We start from the raw sequence: 12,223 nt of genomic DNA, 5'->3' as shown, positions 1-12,223 counted from the left end.
AACTGGGGAGCAAAGCAGGCCTTTTGTCAACATACTGTGTTCTTAGTGCCAAGCTGAAAAAGGGAAATAAACCTAAGACATCCCCTCCAATTTCATAAGGGGATTCTCTTCCTTCCTTTCCTATTGTGTTACGCTGCACTTGTCAACTTTTTTCTGCTAGCAGGCTGCTGACAGATTTCAGTGTCTATAGTTCTTTCCTAGCAGGCCAACCCTGTTACCACCTTCCTTACTTCCTTCTATGTTTTATGGTGGTTTGATCAAGGATCATGCCCTTCAGGTTGGTCACATCATTATTTCATGGATGATTTTTGCTCCTTATTCTTGCATAAATTCCAGTTTGTCTATTTTGCTGTTTATTTCAGCTTTTCTCCCTCAGGGGGTTGACCCTTCCTTTTTAAGAGGCTTTGGAAGCCTTCTCATGTCCATCTTGGCCTTGATATGTTAGCTGCTGCATTAACACTTTGTCTTTCCACTCATGACTGTTAGTCTCACCCTATGAGAACTACTTTGGGACATCCTACTTGTTCTGGACTGGTCTGCTGTGGACGATAAGGAAAATGTATGTCTTACCTGATTAATTTTCTTTCCTTGGTCCTGGAGGCATCCCAGCCAGTCAGGGTTCTAGGATATCCACAATGAGTATTCATGAGAGGGATTTGCATGCAGTAGAGGCAGTGCATGAAGATCTCTCATGAATGTTCATTGCGGATATCCTGAAAACCTAATTGGGCTGCTTCCAGGACCAGGTTTGGAAATCACCGCTTTAGTCCGACCACAGCAGTCCAGAAACATTCCCTTATGATTGAATTTCTTTGTTGTGTTCCTTTCACCATTCTGTGGATATTACCATGATGTACTTTGTATCATGCATCTCCTGACTTGGTGGAAATACTACATAAGTACATAAGTAATGCCATACTGGGAAAAGACCAAGGGTCCATCGAGCCCAGCATCCTGTCCACGACAGCGGCCAATCCAGGCCAAGTGCACCTGGCAAGCTTCCCAAACGTACAAACATTCTATACATGTTATTCCCGGAATTGTGGATTTTTCCCAAGGCCATTTAGTAGCGGTTTATGGACTTGTCCTTTAGGAAACCGTCCAACCCCTTTTTAAACTCTGCTAAGCTAACCACCTTCACCACTTTCTCCGGCAACGAATTCCAGAGTTTAATTATACGTTGGGTGAAGAAAAATTTTCTCCCATTTGTTTTAAATTTACTACACTGTAGTTTCATCGCATGCCCCCTAGTCCTAGTATTTTTGGAAAGCGTGAACAGACGCTTCACATCCACCTGTTCCACTTCTCATTATTTTATATACCTCTATCATGTCTCCCCTCAGCCGTCTCTTCTCCAAGCTGAATAGCCCTAGCCTCCTTAATCTTTCTTCATAGGGAAGTCGTCCCATCCCCGCTATCATTTTAGTCGCCCTTCGCTGCACCTTTTCCAATTCTACTTTATCTTTCTTGAGATGCGGTGACCAGAATTGAACACAATACTCAAGGTGCGGTCGCATGCATGTCAGTAGAGTCAATGCCTACCTGGTTGGTAGATGTTGGGAGTGTCATTTTTTTAATCTCAATTATACATTCAGAAATGGCACTTTGGACTTGACCACCATTGCATGGCTATTTGCAGTACTGAGCTTTCTATAGCTGCACATCCCCTTTAAGGGAAAAGCATGGGGAACTACTTCTTGCTCTGTCTCCATCTGCTGGTCGACAGAGACAACACCCACTTGTTCTGGTGTGGTCTAGTAGGAATAAAGGAAAGAAAATTATCAGGTAAAACAATTTTTCCATTTTAATTTATGTAGTCAAGTTTACATCTATCTTTTATCTGTGATTATCACTCTGCTCATCTCATTTCTCACAGCTTTCTATTTCATTGTGATGCTTTACATAATGAACGCATTGTTGCTGTTAACAGGAATCCCATACTGCCCAGCTACAGATACTTATGGAGTTTTTAAAGGTGGCCAGGAGAAATAAGAGAGAGGTAACTTCTACTCAGTTTTATTTGTTTATTTGAAGGAGGGAAGTCTTATCTTTTTTCAGTTTTGTACTCATGAGTTCATTGTTAAATCTGAAGCTAGATAATTTTGATACCAGTTTAACATTAGTTGAATGCTTGCTTGTGTATACTTTATTAAATTTGATACACCACTGAAGTTCACAAGAAATCAATGAAAGATAAATTCCTTTCCCTTATTAGACAACGGCCAACATGATTACATCTTAACATCTTATATGAAGCTAGTGGATTGAGAAAAGTATTTCACTCTATTTAAAACTTAGCCCCTTAATGCAGTTGTGCGCTAGCACTTACCATGCATTGTGTGTAAGAGTTTATTAAAAAGGCCTTACTAATGGATGTGTTCTGACCAGAATTTAAACCGTTGAACTGTTGACAAGTGAATATCAGGTAGAAGTTAATAGCTTGCAGCATCAGTTATAGTACACTAGTATAAAAGGCCCGTTTCGGTAGGCAATGAAACGGGCGCTAGCAAGGTAATCTCCCCCCCCCCCCCCCCCGGCAGCGTCCTTCCTGTCTCCCCTGCCCCCCCTGCAGCCACCCATCTGGTCTCAGGACCCCCCTCCCCACCAACCCTCCTCTGCCCCTGCAGCCAAGCATGTGCAGCGGCCCTCCTCTCTCCCCTGCTCCCCCTGCAGCTACCCATGTCCAGCGACCCACCTCTCTCCCCTGCCCCCTACAGCGTCCCTTCTGTCTCCCCTGCCCTCCCCTGCAGCCACCCATCTGGTCTCAGGATCCCCTCCCCACTCGGCGCATCACCCAAGCCCCTACCCCCCCCCCCCCTCGGGCACATCAACCCCCTCGCCACCCGCAGCTGCCAATACTAACGCTGTCCGGCCGCTGCTGCGTCTCCTGTTGAGCAGCAGCGGCCGGTACAAAAAGAAAAAAAAGCCAAAAAAGATTTTAAACCTGGAACATGGCTCCGGACACAGCCATCTGGCATTGGCTGTCATCTCTGCAGCCGCTCCTCCTCTCCCCTCTGACGTCGCTGCGCCCCTCCGGGTGTCTTCCTGCAGGGGCAGTGACGTGGAGGGGAGAGGAGGAGCAGCTGCAGTGACGACAGCCAATGCCAGATGGCTGTCTACGGAGCCGCGTTTCAGGTTAAAAATCTTTTTTTGGCTTTTTTCTTTTTGTACCAGCCGCTGCTACTCCACAGGAAAAGCAGCAGCGGCCGGACAGCATTAGTATTGGCGGCTGCGGGTGGCGAGGGAGTTGATGTGCTCGAGAGGGGGGTAGGGGCTTTGGTGATGCGCCGGGGGGAGGGTCTTGGGTGATGCATCGGGGGAGGGGGGGTAGGGGCTTGGGTGCTGCGGAGGGGCTTGGGTGTTGCGCCGAGGGGGGGGGGGGCACTGAGGGCTGATTGGTAGGCAGGGGGAGGAGTAGGGAAACACGCGCTACTCCTCCCCTTGCCTTGGAATCAGCTGTCAGTGACATCACTGACGTCAGTGCATTCTAAACTGCCTAGCAGACCACCTCCGAGGGAGCCACGGTCCCAGGCACATTAGAACGTTGGAGGTGAGAATTATTATATAGGATTTGGGTACATTTTTACGGAGGTCAACAGTTTATGTATCTTCAGTTCCAGTGTTCCACGAATGACATATTTCCCATGCCATTTTGCTACTTGGGCATTTTTTTTTTTTAGTTACATTTGTACCCCGCGCTTTCCCATTCATGGCAGGCTCAATGCGGCTTACATGGGGCAATGGAGGGTTAAGTGACTTGCCCAGAGTCACAAGGAGCTGCCTGTGCCTGTAGTGGGAATCGAACTCAGTTCCTCAGTTCCCCAGGACCAAAGTCCACCACCCTAACCACTAGGCCACTCCTCCACTCCTCTCCTTTGTTGTCATAGTTCCTAAAAAGCTAGCCAAGGTAGGTTGTTTCACTTTTAAGCTTATATAGAAATTTTTTTTTTTCTTGAATGGAAGAAAAGACCTCAGTAGCCCTTAGCCCACTTAACTCGGTGGCTCCAGAACTCCCATGTTACCTCCCCACCCAAGGCAGGACTGAGTTTTTAGGTTGAGTCTGATGCTATGAGGGAGTGTCTTCAAATCATTAAGATGGCTCCTCTTCTGTAAGAGCAGTGATCTAACACTGCACTTTGGCAAGTATGGTCTTTCCTGTTTTCTTTTATATTGGAATTCATAAGATGTGTACTATGACTACTGAAGGCTGACTTAATGTGAACCTCTGGCCTATTATATTCTGTGATCCTGAAGTCTATGATAGCCTGATGATTTATCGGTTAGTGGGGTTGGGTATAGAACATCATTTTGATTATGGGATCATTTTCTCTTCCTCTAGCAAAGGTAACTTCCCTGAGTTACATTTGTCTCCTTGCTGGCCAGAACTTGACAGAGACTATAGCTCTTGAGTAGTAATCACCCTGAGCCTAAACACCTCCATGACATGCCTGAGCATGACCAAACCTTATGGATGGGGGAATATGAGCAAGTCATAGGGTCACCAATGGAGTCCTCTTTTAATTTTTTTTATTAATAATGTTCTTAAGGCTGAGTAAATAATTTAAAATTATACTAAGTCAAAATGTAAGTTTCGGTTTGGTTCTGGATGAGTAGTACTAGTACACCAAACTTCAAAACTTTGTGTACAACAGCTAGAATTTTGGTTCCTATATGGTTCAGTACACATTTTCCTTTTTATTTCTTTTATGCTGTAGCAACTGGAACAGGTCCAGAAGGAGCTGAGTGTTCTGGAAGAAGATATTAAACGAGTTGAGGTAAGGCAACCATACATGGGGCAAACCTTCAACAGTCTTTCATACCAGTCAACCTGTCTGGTCTACAGATGTTCAGTTATACTTATGTGCCTTACTGTTGGAGAAAAAGGCATGAATTCTTGTTTCACTTAGTCAAACAAGATTCATTCATGATTATATTTAGCAGATACCACCAATAAGAAAAATTGGTTGCAACTTGTAACAAAATCAGTCACTGCATAGCAGCAAATAGTTCATAAAACTAAAACAGTACTTAATTAATTCTCCTCAACTTCAAAAATGTGTCTAGAAAGCCAGGCCTTAACCATGTTTGGAATAGTGTAAAATTTGTCACTATTCTTGTATCCCTAGGGCAATATATTCCATAATGAAGGTGCACATGAAAACTATCAATGATCTGTCACATGTATACTGCGGACAAACCTCCATTTAGTGAAAGAATCACCAATCTTTTATTTTGACTGGAGCATAAGTCTTGTAAAAGCTTGTAATGTCCAAGCTATTCCTGCCGAAATTGTAAAAGTCCATGAAAGTACCTTAAACTTGACATGCCAGTGTAGTAGATGAAATTCTGGGGACTACATGATCCATATGCTTTAAACTCCTTTCCTTCCTTGCAGCGGTATTTTGAACCAGCTGTAATCTATGTAATTCTCTCTGTGGAAGGCTTAGATAAATGGTATTGGAGAAATCCAGTTTTGAACTTGTTAACCTGTTGAGGCTTGCACCACCACTCGCACATTTTCACAGGACAGTTACAGGTGAAAGTGATTGTTGTAAAATATCTATGCAAGAGCTAACCACCACTGAAATTTGTTTTGAAAACCTCAACTGTGAATCTAAATATGTACACAAGTTATCTCACCACATTGATGGACAGAAACCTGAACTTGCTGCTTAATTAGAAACCTCATAGATGGGTATAAAGCAGGGTTGTCCCAACCTCGGCCCTCGAGGGCTGCAATCTAGTCAGGCTTTCAGGATTTCTCCAATGACTATGCACGAGATCTTTTTGCATGCATTTATCTCCATTGTATGCATATAGTCCTCATGCATATTCATTGAGGAAATCTTGAAAACCCAACTTATCAAGGGCCAAGGTTTGGACACTCCTGGTGTAAAGGTTGTTTCCCAGTCTCATAAGAACATAAGAGTAGCCATACTGGGTCAGACCAATTGTCCATCTAGCCCAGTATCCTGTTTTCCAAACAGTGGCCAAGTCGGGTCACAAGTACCTGGCAGAAACCCAAACCCTGGCAACTCCATACTACAAATCCTAGAGCAAGCAGTTGCTTCCCATGTTTGTCTCAATAGCAGACTATGGACTTTTCCTCCAGGAATTTGTCCAAACCTATTTTAAACCTAGATACGTTAAACGCTGTTACCACTTCCTCTGGCAAAGAGTTGAAGAGCTTAACTATTCGTTGAGTGAAAAAATATTTCCTCCTATTTGTTTTAAAAGTATTTCTATGTAACTTCCTCGAGTGTCCCCAGTTTTTGTACTTTTGGAACGAGTAAAAAATCGACTTCTACTCATTCTACACCACGCAGGATTTTGTAGACCTCAGTCATATCTCCCATCATCCGTCTCTTTTCCAAGCTGAAGAGCCGTAACCTCTTTTGCCTTTCCTCATACGAGAGGAGTTTCATCCCCTTTATCATTTTAGTCGCTCTTATGAACCTTTTCTAATTCCGCAATATCTTTTTTGAGATACGTTGACCAGACCTGAACGCAATACTCAAGGTGCATGGAGTGATACAAAGGCATTATATGAATTTTTGGTCTTATTCACCATCCCTTTCCTGATAATTCCTGGCATTCTGTTTGCTTTTTTGGCCGCCGCCGCACACTGAGCAGAAGATTTCAGTGTATTATCTACAGCAACACCCAAATCTTTTTCTTGAGCGCTGACCCTCTAGGTAACTGTGATTTGGATTATTCTTTCCAATGTGTATCACCTTGCATTTGTCCACATTAAATTTCATCTGCCATTTGGATGCTCAGTCTTCCAATTTCCTAAGATCTTCCTGCAATATTTCACAGTCCGCACGTGTTTTAATAACCTTGAATAGTTTTGTATCATCTGCAAATTTAATCACTTCACTCGTCATTCCGACTTCCATATCATTTATAAATATGTTAAATAGTATCGGTCCCAGTACAGATCCCTGCGGCATTCCACTGTTCACTCACCTCCATTGAGAGAAATGGCCATTTAACTCAACCCTCTGTTTTCTGTCCAATAACCAATTCCTAATCCACACCAGAACCTTGCCTCCTTTCACATGACTCTTTATTTTTCTCAGGAGTTTCTCATGAGGAACTTTATCCAAAGCGTTCTGAAAGTCTAGATACACTACATCAACTAGCTCACATTTATCCACAGGTTTGTTCATGCCTTCAAAGAAATGAAGCAAGTTGGTGAGGCAAGACTTCCCTCGGCTTAACCCATGCTGACTCTGTCCCATTAAACCATGTTTTTCTACGTGTCCTATAATTTTATTTTTTATAATAGTTTTCACTGTTTTACCCGCACCGACGTCAGGCGTACCTGTCTATAATTTTCCGGATCACCCTTAGAATCCCTTTTTTAAAAATCGTCGTCACGTTGGCCACCTTCCAATTTTCAGGTACTACGGACGGTTTTAACGACAGGTTATGTATTACTAACATCAGATCAGGAATTTTATGCTTGAATTCTTTGAGTACTGTTGGATGTATGCCACCCGGTCCAGGAACTGGACCTGGATTGGCCCCACTTTTGGAAACGGGATACTGGGCCTAATGGACCTTCAGTCTGTCCCAGTATGGTAATGCTTATGTTCTTATCAATAACTCGAGTATTAGTATAGTTTCACTGACCTTTCAAACAGGCAGCAATTCATCTTTTACTAGCTCTTTGAGCAGGGACTGTCCTTTTATGTTAAATTGTACAGTGTTGCATAACCCTAGTAGTGCTTTAGAAATGCTAAGTAGTAGTAGAGGAAGAAGTTAGATCCAGTAAATAAGGGAAAATTACAGACCAATATTAGAGACAGTGGTAGCTTTTGAATTATGCGAGGCCCATGTACATCAGTTAATCACCTGTAGCAGGTGTTCTTCAGGGACAGTAGGTCAAGTATTCTCACATCTGAGTGAGCGTAGATCTCTCGTAACTGTAAAAAGCTAAAGAATTTGGCCAGCCCCTGGGTCTTCCCTCTGCCACGTCCTGCCTACCTGAAATTACATCAGAAGAGGCAGGACACGGGAGAGGGAAGACCCAGGGGCTTGCCAAAGGCAGTCTATCATGTTGCTGCTGCCGCCGCCGCCGATTACCAATGTAAACTTTACAGTACCATGGGGATGTGAAAGGTGATGGAGGAATGCCAGACCCCTGGGAGGGGAAGAAATAAGGGGAGAGACGGGATCAGTAGTGGGGAGGCAGGAGTGGACTTACTATTCGGGCAACCGAGCAGTGCAAAAGGGCCCAGAGGTTGTATTTGGATGCCCGCTGCACACTACCCTCCCTGGCCCTACTTTTAAAGGTGCGTCGCTGGTGACCTAGTGGCATCTGCGGAAGGGAGGAGAACATATTCTTTCCTGCCTGTTGTGCTACCCCTATTCCCCCTGCCTGGCACCGCTGTATTTTAAAAATGGTGGCCGAGACTCCCTGCAGAAGTCTTGTGAGACTGTTGTGACCCACAAGAGTACTGTGGGAAGTCTCAGCCACCATTTAGAAAATATGGCGATGGTGGCAGGCGGGGGGATAGCTTCAGCGCAGCGGGCAGGAAACAGGAAGGAAGACAGTGTCTCTCCCCCCCCCCCCCCCCCCCCCCCGGTAGAGACCAATAGACCACAGGACCCTTCAGATAGAACCAGGGCAGGAGGGGGCGTCGACTGCTGTGGTAGGGGGGGAGTCCGGCGGGGCTCCAGACCACCCTCAACTTGCCCCTGGGGGGGAGGAGAGGTTTAACATGTAGACCAGGTGAGGTCAGACTGGTTATTTTGGCACCCTGGGCCAGAGCCTCACTTGGTCCAATGATTAAGCCATCCCTGCTTTCAATCTTCAGAGATAAGCATGAGCACTGGGAAGTGAAATGTAAAAAAATAAGGCAGAGCAAGAGAAACTTACTGTAGAGAGAGGAACCAATACTAAAACTTTATTTATGGACTTTCAAGGCAAAAAGCCTGTGAGAGTGTTAGTTGGACCCTTGAATGACTGAGGAGTAAAAGGAGCATTTGAGTAGGTTAAGGTGATAGACCCCCAAACTTCCTCCTCAGTAAAGACCGAGAAAAAGAAATCATTTAGTATTTCTGCTGTCGTCTTTGTTGATGGTGATTCAGGACAGTTAAAGTGCATTGCTGTAAGTCTAGAAGGTGTAATATGTCAAATTGACAAAGTCAAAAGCAGACATCAGCAGGACTCGCTGACGATCAAACCGGAGTCCTGAAAGAGTTCAAAAATAGTCTGTTACTAGTAATAATTAATCATTCAAAACAGGAGTGATACCTGAGGACTGGAGAGAACCAACATAAAGCCAATTTTTAAAAAACTGCTGAGATGATCTGGGAAACTATAAACCTGTGCTTGACATTGGTGTCAGGCAACATGGTTGAAGATTTAATTTAAAAAAAAAAAAAAAAAAACAACCCTCCCCCCACCCCCACCTCCCTGGAATACTCATCTGCACTTGATTTAAACATTGGCAGCTGCATTTATTTTATTATTATTATTATTATTTTTTAATGTATACCTGGATATTTTTCTGGGAAGCCTGAAACTCTGTCCAGGCTTTACTCCTGCTAGGTAATGCTTCTGAAAATTAGATTCCATATCATCAAGCAGATCAATCCATAGACTGGTGGGTTGTGTCCATCTACTAGCAGGTGGAGATAGAGAGCAATCTTTTGCCTCTCTATATGTGGTCATGTGCTACCAGAAAATCCTCAGTATTCTCTCTGTCTAGCAGGTGTGTGGTCACACGCAGCAGCTCTGGCTTGGTCTCCACGCCTATTTACTTAGGCTTTGTTGAGTACCTGGGGTTCAGGGCTCTTTGTGAGCAAGTGCAAACCTGGTGGTGCCAGGTCCCTCCTTTTTCTCCCCCCTCCCGCTGGCTCCGTTAAAAAAAAAAAAAACCCCAAAACAAAACACAACAGCCTTGAAGCAGAAAAGATTTTCCTTGCAGCTGCTCACTGGGACACAATTCGTTGCAGCTCGGAGCAAGAAGCAGGTAATTTTACCTTTTCCTAGCAGGTGGGGGGTTCCCCGAACGTTTCCCTCGTGGATTATGGCGTCGGATGGTAAGGGCTCGAAAAAGCGCTCCCCGGACTGCGATCCGCCGCGCTAGTGGGGGGGGGGGGGGGGGGGCGCAGGGATCGGAGGCCGAGAAGCCCTTTTTGGACGCCCTTCCGGACTTCGCTGATTTAGCCAGTTTTTCCTCCGCTGGGGCGTCGGCGGCCTTTCCCACCTTAGGCGCCCATCCCCCAATGTCCGCCCTTCCGACGTCGGCCACCCATGCAGCTCGAACGCCTCTGGTATGGCCGCCTTGTGTTGGGCGGCGGTAAGAAGATGGCGAAGTTTAGCGCCATGCTTCCCGCGCGGCTCCGCGGAGTGACGTGCCGGATGCCATTTTGGATGGGCAGCGCGCCTGTCCCCCCCGCTTTATGGTGTGGAGGTTGAGAGTTCCTCTGGGGCTGTGTCCCAGGTTGCAGAGGTGCACAAACGGGGGTTTCTCTCCCGAGTTTATTTTGTTGCTGCTTTAGGCCTTTCAACTGCAAAACGCTGCTCCTGCTCCCCTGTCAGATATGGGGGAAGAGGCTTCCCTGATCAAGCGCCCTCGGGTGGATCTTCAGGTCTTGGGGACTCTGTCTCCTCTGATGTAGATGAGGGCAGCGTTTCTGAGTTCTCCCAAAGGTCCCTTGGGGATTCTTTGGAGGAGGCTGATCCTCACCCTGATGGGGGAGATGACCACTCTGCAGCGTGGTTTTTTCGCTCAGAGGAATTGCCTAACCTGTTAGTTCAGGCTATGAGCATCTTGAGTATTTCCTCTCCGGAGGAAGGCCCTCTGTCAGCCTCGGCAGGTTCCGCTATTATGTTGGGAACCAAGCGCCCTTCCAGGACCTTCCACATCCATGAAGCCATGAAAACTCTAATTTCAGCTCAATGGGATTCTCCTGAGGCGAGCCTCAAGATAGCCAGGGCCATGACTTGTCTGTACCCTCTGCCAGAGGGTGAACAGGAGGCCTTGCGCTGGCCGGCAGTGGACTCTCTAATCACTGCTGTGACAAAAAAAAGACGGCTTTGCCGGTGGAAGGTGGCTCTGCCCTTAAGGATTCACAGGCCAGGAAATTGGAAGCGGCCTTAAAGTTAGCCTTTGAAGTGGCCGCCTTGAGTTTGCAGGCCTTGGTTTGCGGCTCCTATGTGGCCAGGGCATGCCTGACGGTGGTGCAGTGGGCCTCCCCCTTGGATCCTTCCTTGAGGGCGGATTGGCCGGTCCTGGAGTCGGGCTTGGCTTACTTGGCAGACTTGCTGTATGATGTTTTGAGAGCCTCGGCTAAAGGTATGTCTCAGACAGACAGTCTCTGCCCGTCAATGGCTATGGCTTAAGCATTGGTCAGCTGACCATGCCTCCAAATCCTGCTTAGCCAAGTTGCCTTTTTAGGGCAAGCTGCTCTTCAGGGATGATCTGGACAAGATCATGACGGATCTCGGCAGTTGTAAAGGCAAGAGGTTGCCAGAGGTCAAGGCAAGGGCCTGCAGTGCTCGCCCTGGTTCCTTTAAGGGCCGTTTTCAAGAAGCCCTTCGGTATCGCCCGGGCAAGTCGGGCTCCTCCTCCTCCAAGCAGAGGTTCTCCCCGAAGCAGCATTCCTTTTGCAGAGACCGCCGCTCAGGAGGTTCTTCCTCTGGTCCTCCCCCAGGGTCTCGTACCCAATGACGGGGCCCTGGTCCATGGCCCAGAGCAGGTAGGAGGAAGGCTGTCCTCTTTTCTGGGCGAGTGGACCAGGGTAACTTCAGCGCTTGGGTTCTAGAAGTCATCAGAGATGGCTACAAGTTGGAGTTCTGCCGGCCCCTGAGAGACGGGTTCGTGAACTCTCCCTGCAAGTCTCCCCTCAAAGTGGCAGCAGTTCAGCAGACTCTGGACAACTTGCTCCGCCTTGGGGCGGTGGTCCCAGTGCCCGTAGAGCAGCGTGGCACAGGACGTTACTCTATTTACTTTGAGGTGCCAAAGAAAGGAGGCTCTTCTTGGCCTATTCTCGACCTCAAGGGAGTCAATCGGGCCTTGTGAATACGGCATTTCCATATGGAGACTCTCCGCTCCGTGATTGCTGCGGTACAAGAAGGAGAATTCTTGGCATCCTTGGACATCAAGGAAGCTTATCTGCACATTCCCATCTGGCCGCCTTATCAGCGCTTCCTGCGCTTTGCAGTACTGGGCCGGCACTTCCAGTTCAGAGCCCTCCCGTTCGG

At 46.6% G+C, this 12,223-nt stretch overlaps 1 protein-coding gene across 1 annotated transcript in view; it reads left to right on the top strand.

Annotated features, from left to right (window-relative positions):
• The window catches only part of COP1 (COP1 E3 ubiquitin ligase), a 478,504-nt gene that overhangs the window by 54,718 nt on the left and 411,563 nt on the right, over positions 1-12,223 (top strand). The window contains exons 6-7 of the mRNA XM_030205657.1: positions 1,931-1,999; positions 4,716-4,775. Of these exons, the coding sequence (XP_030061517.1) occupies positions 1,931-1,999; positions 4,716-4,775 (129 nt within the window). The remainder of the gene's footprint in view (positions 1-1,930; positions 2,000-4,715; positions 4,776-12,223) is intronic.

The sequence above is a fragment of the Microcaecilia unicolor genome, chromosome 6, assembly GCF_901765095.1.
Source record: "Microcaecilia unicolor chromosome 6, aMicUni1.1, whole genome shotgun sequence".
Classification (NCBI taxonomy): domain Eukaryota; kingdom Metazoa; phylum Chordata; class Amphibia; order Gymnophiona; family Siphonopidae; genus Microcaecilia; species Microcaecilia unicolor.
The sequence above is the reverse complement of the archived record's forward strand: the minus strand, read 5'-3'. Positions and strand labels throughout refer to the sequence as shown.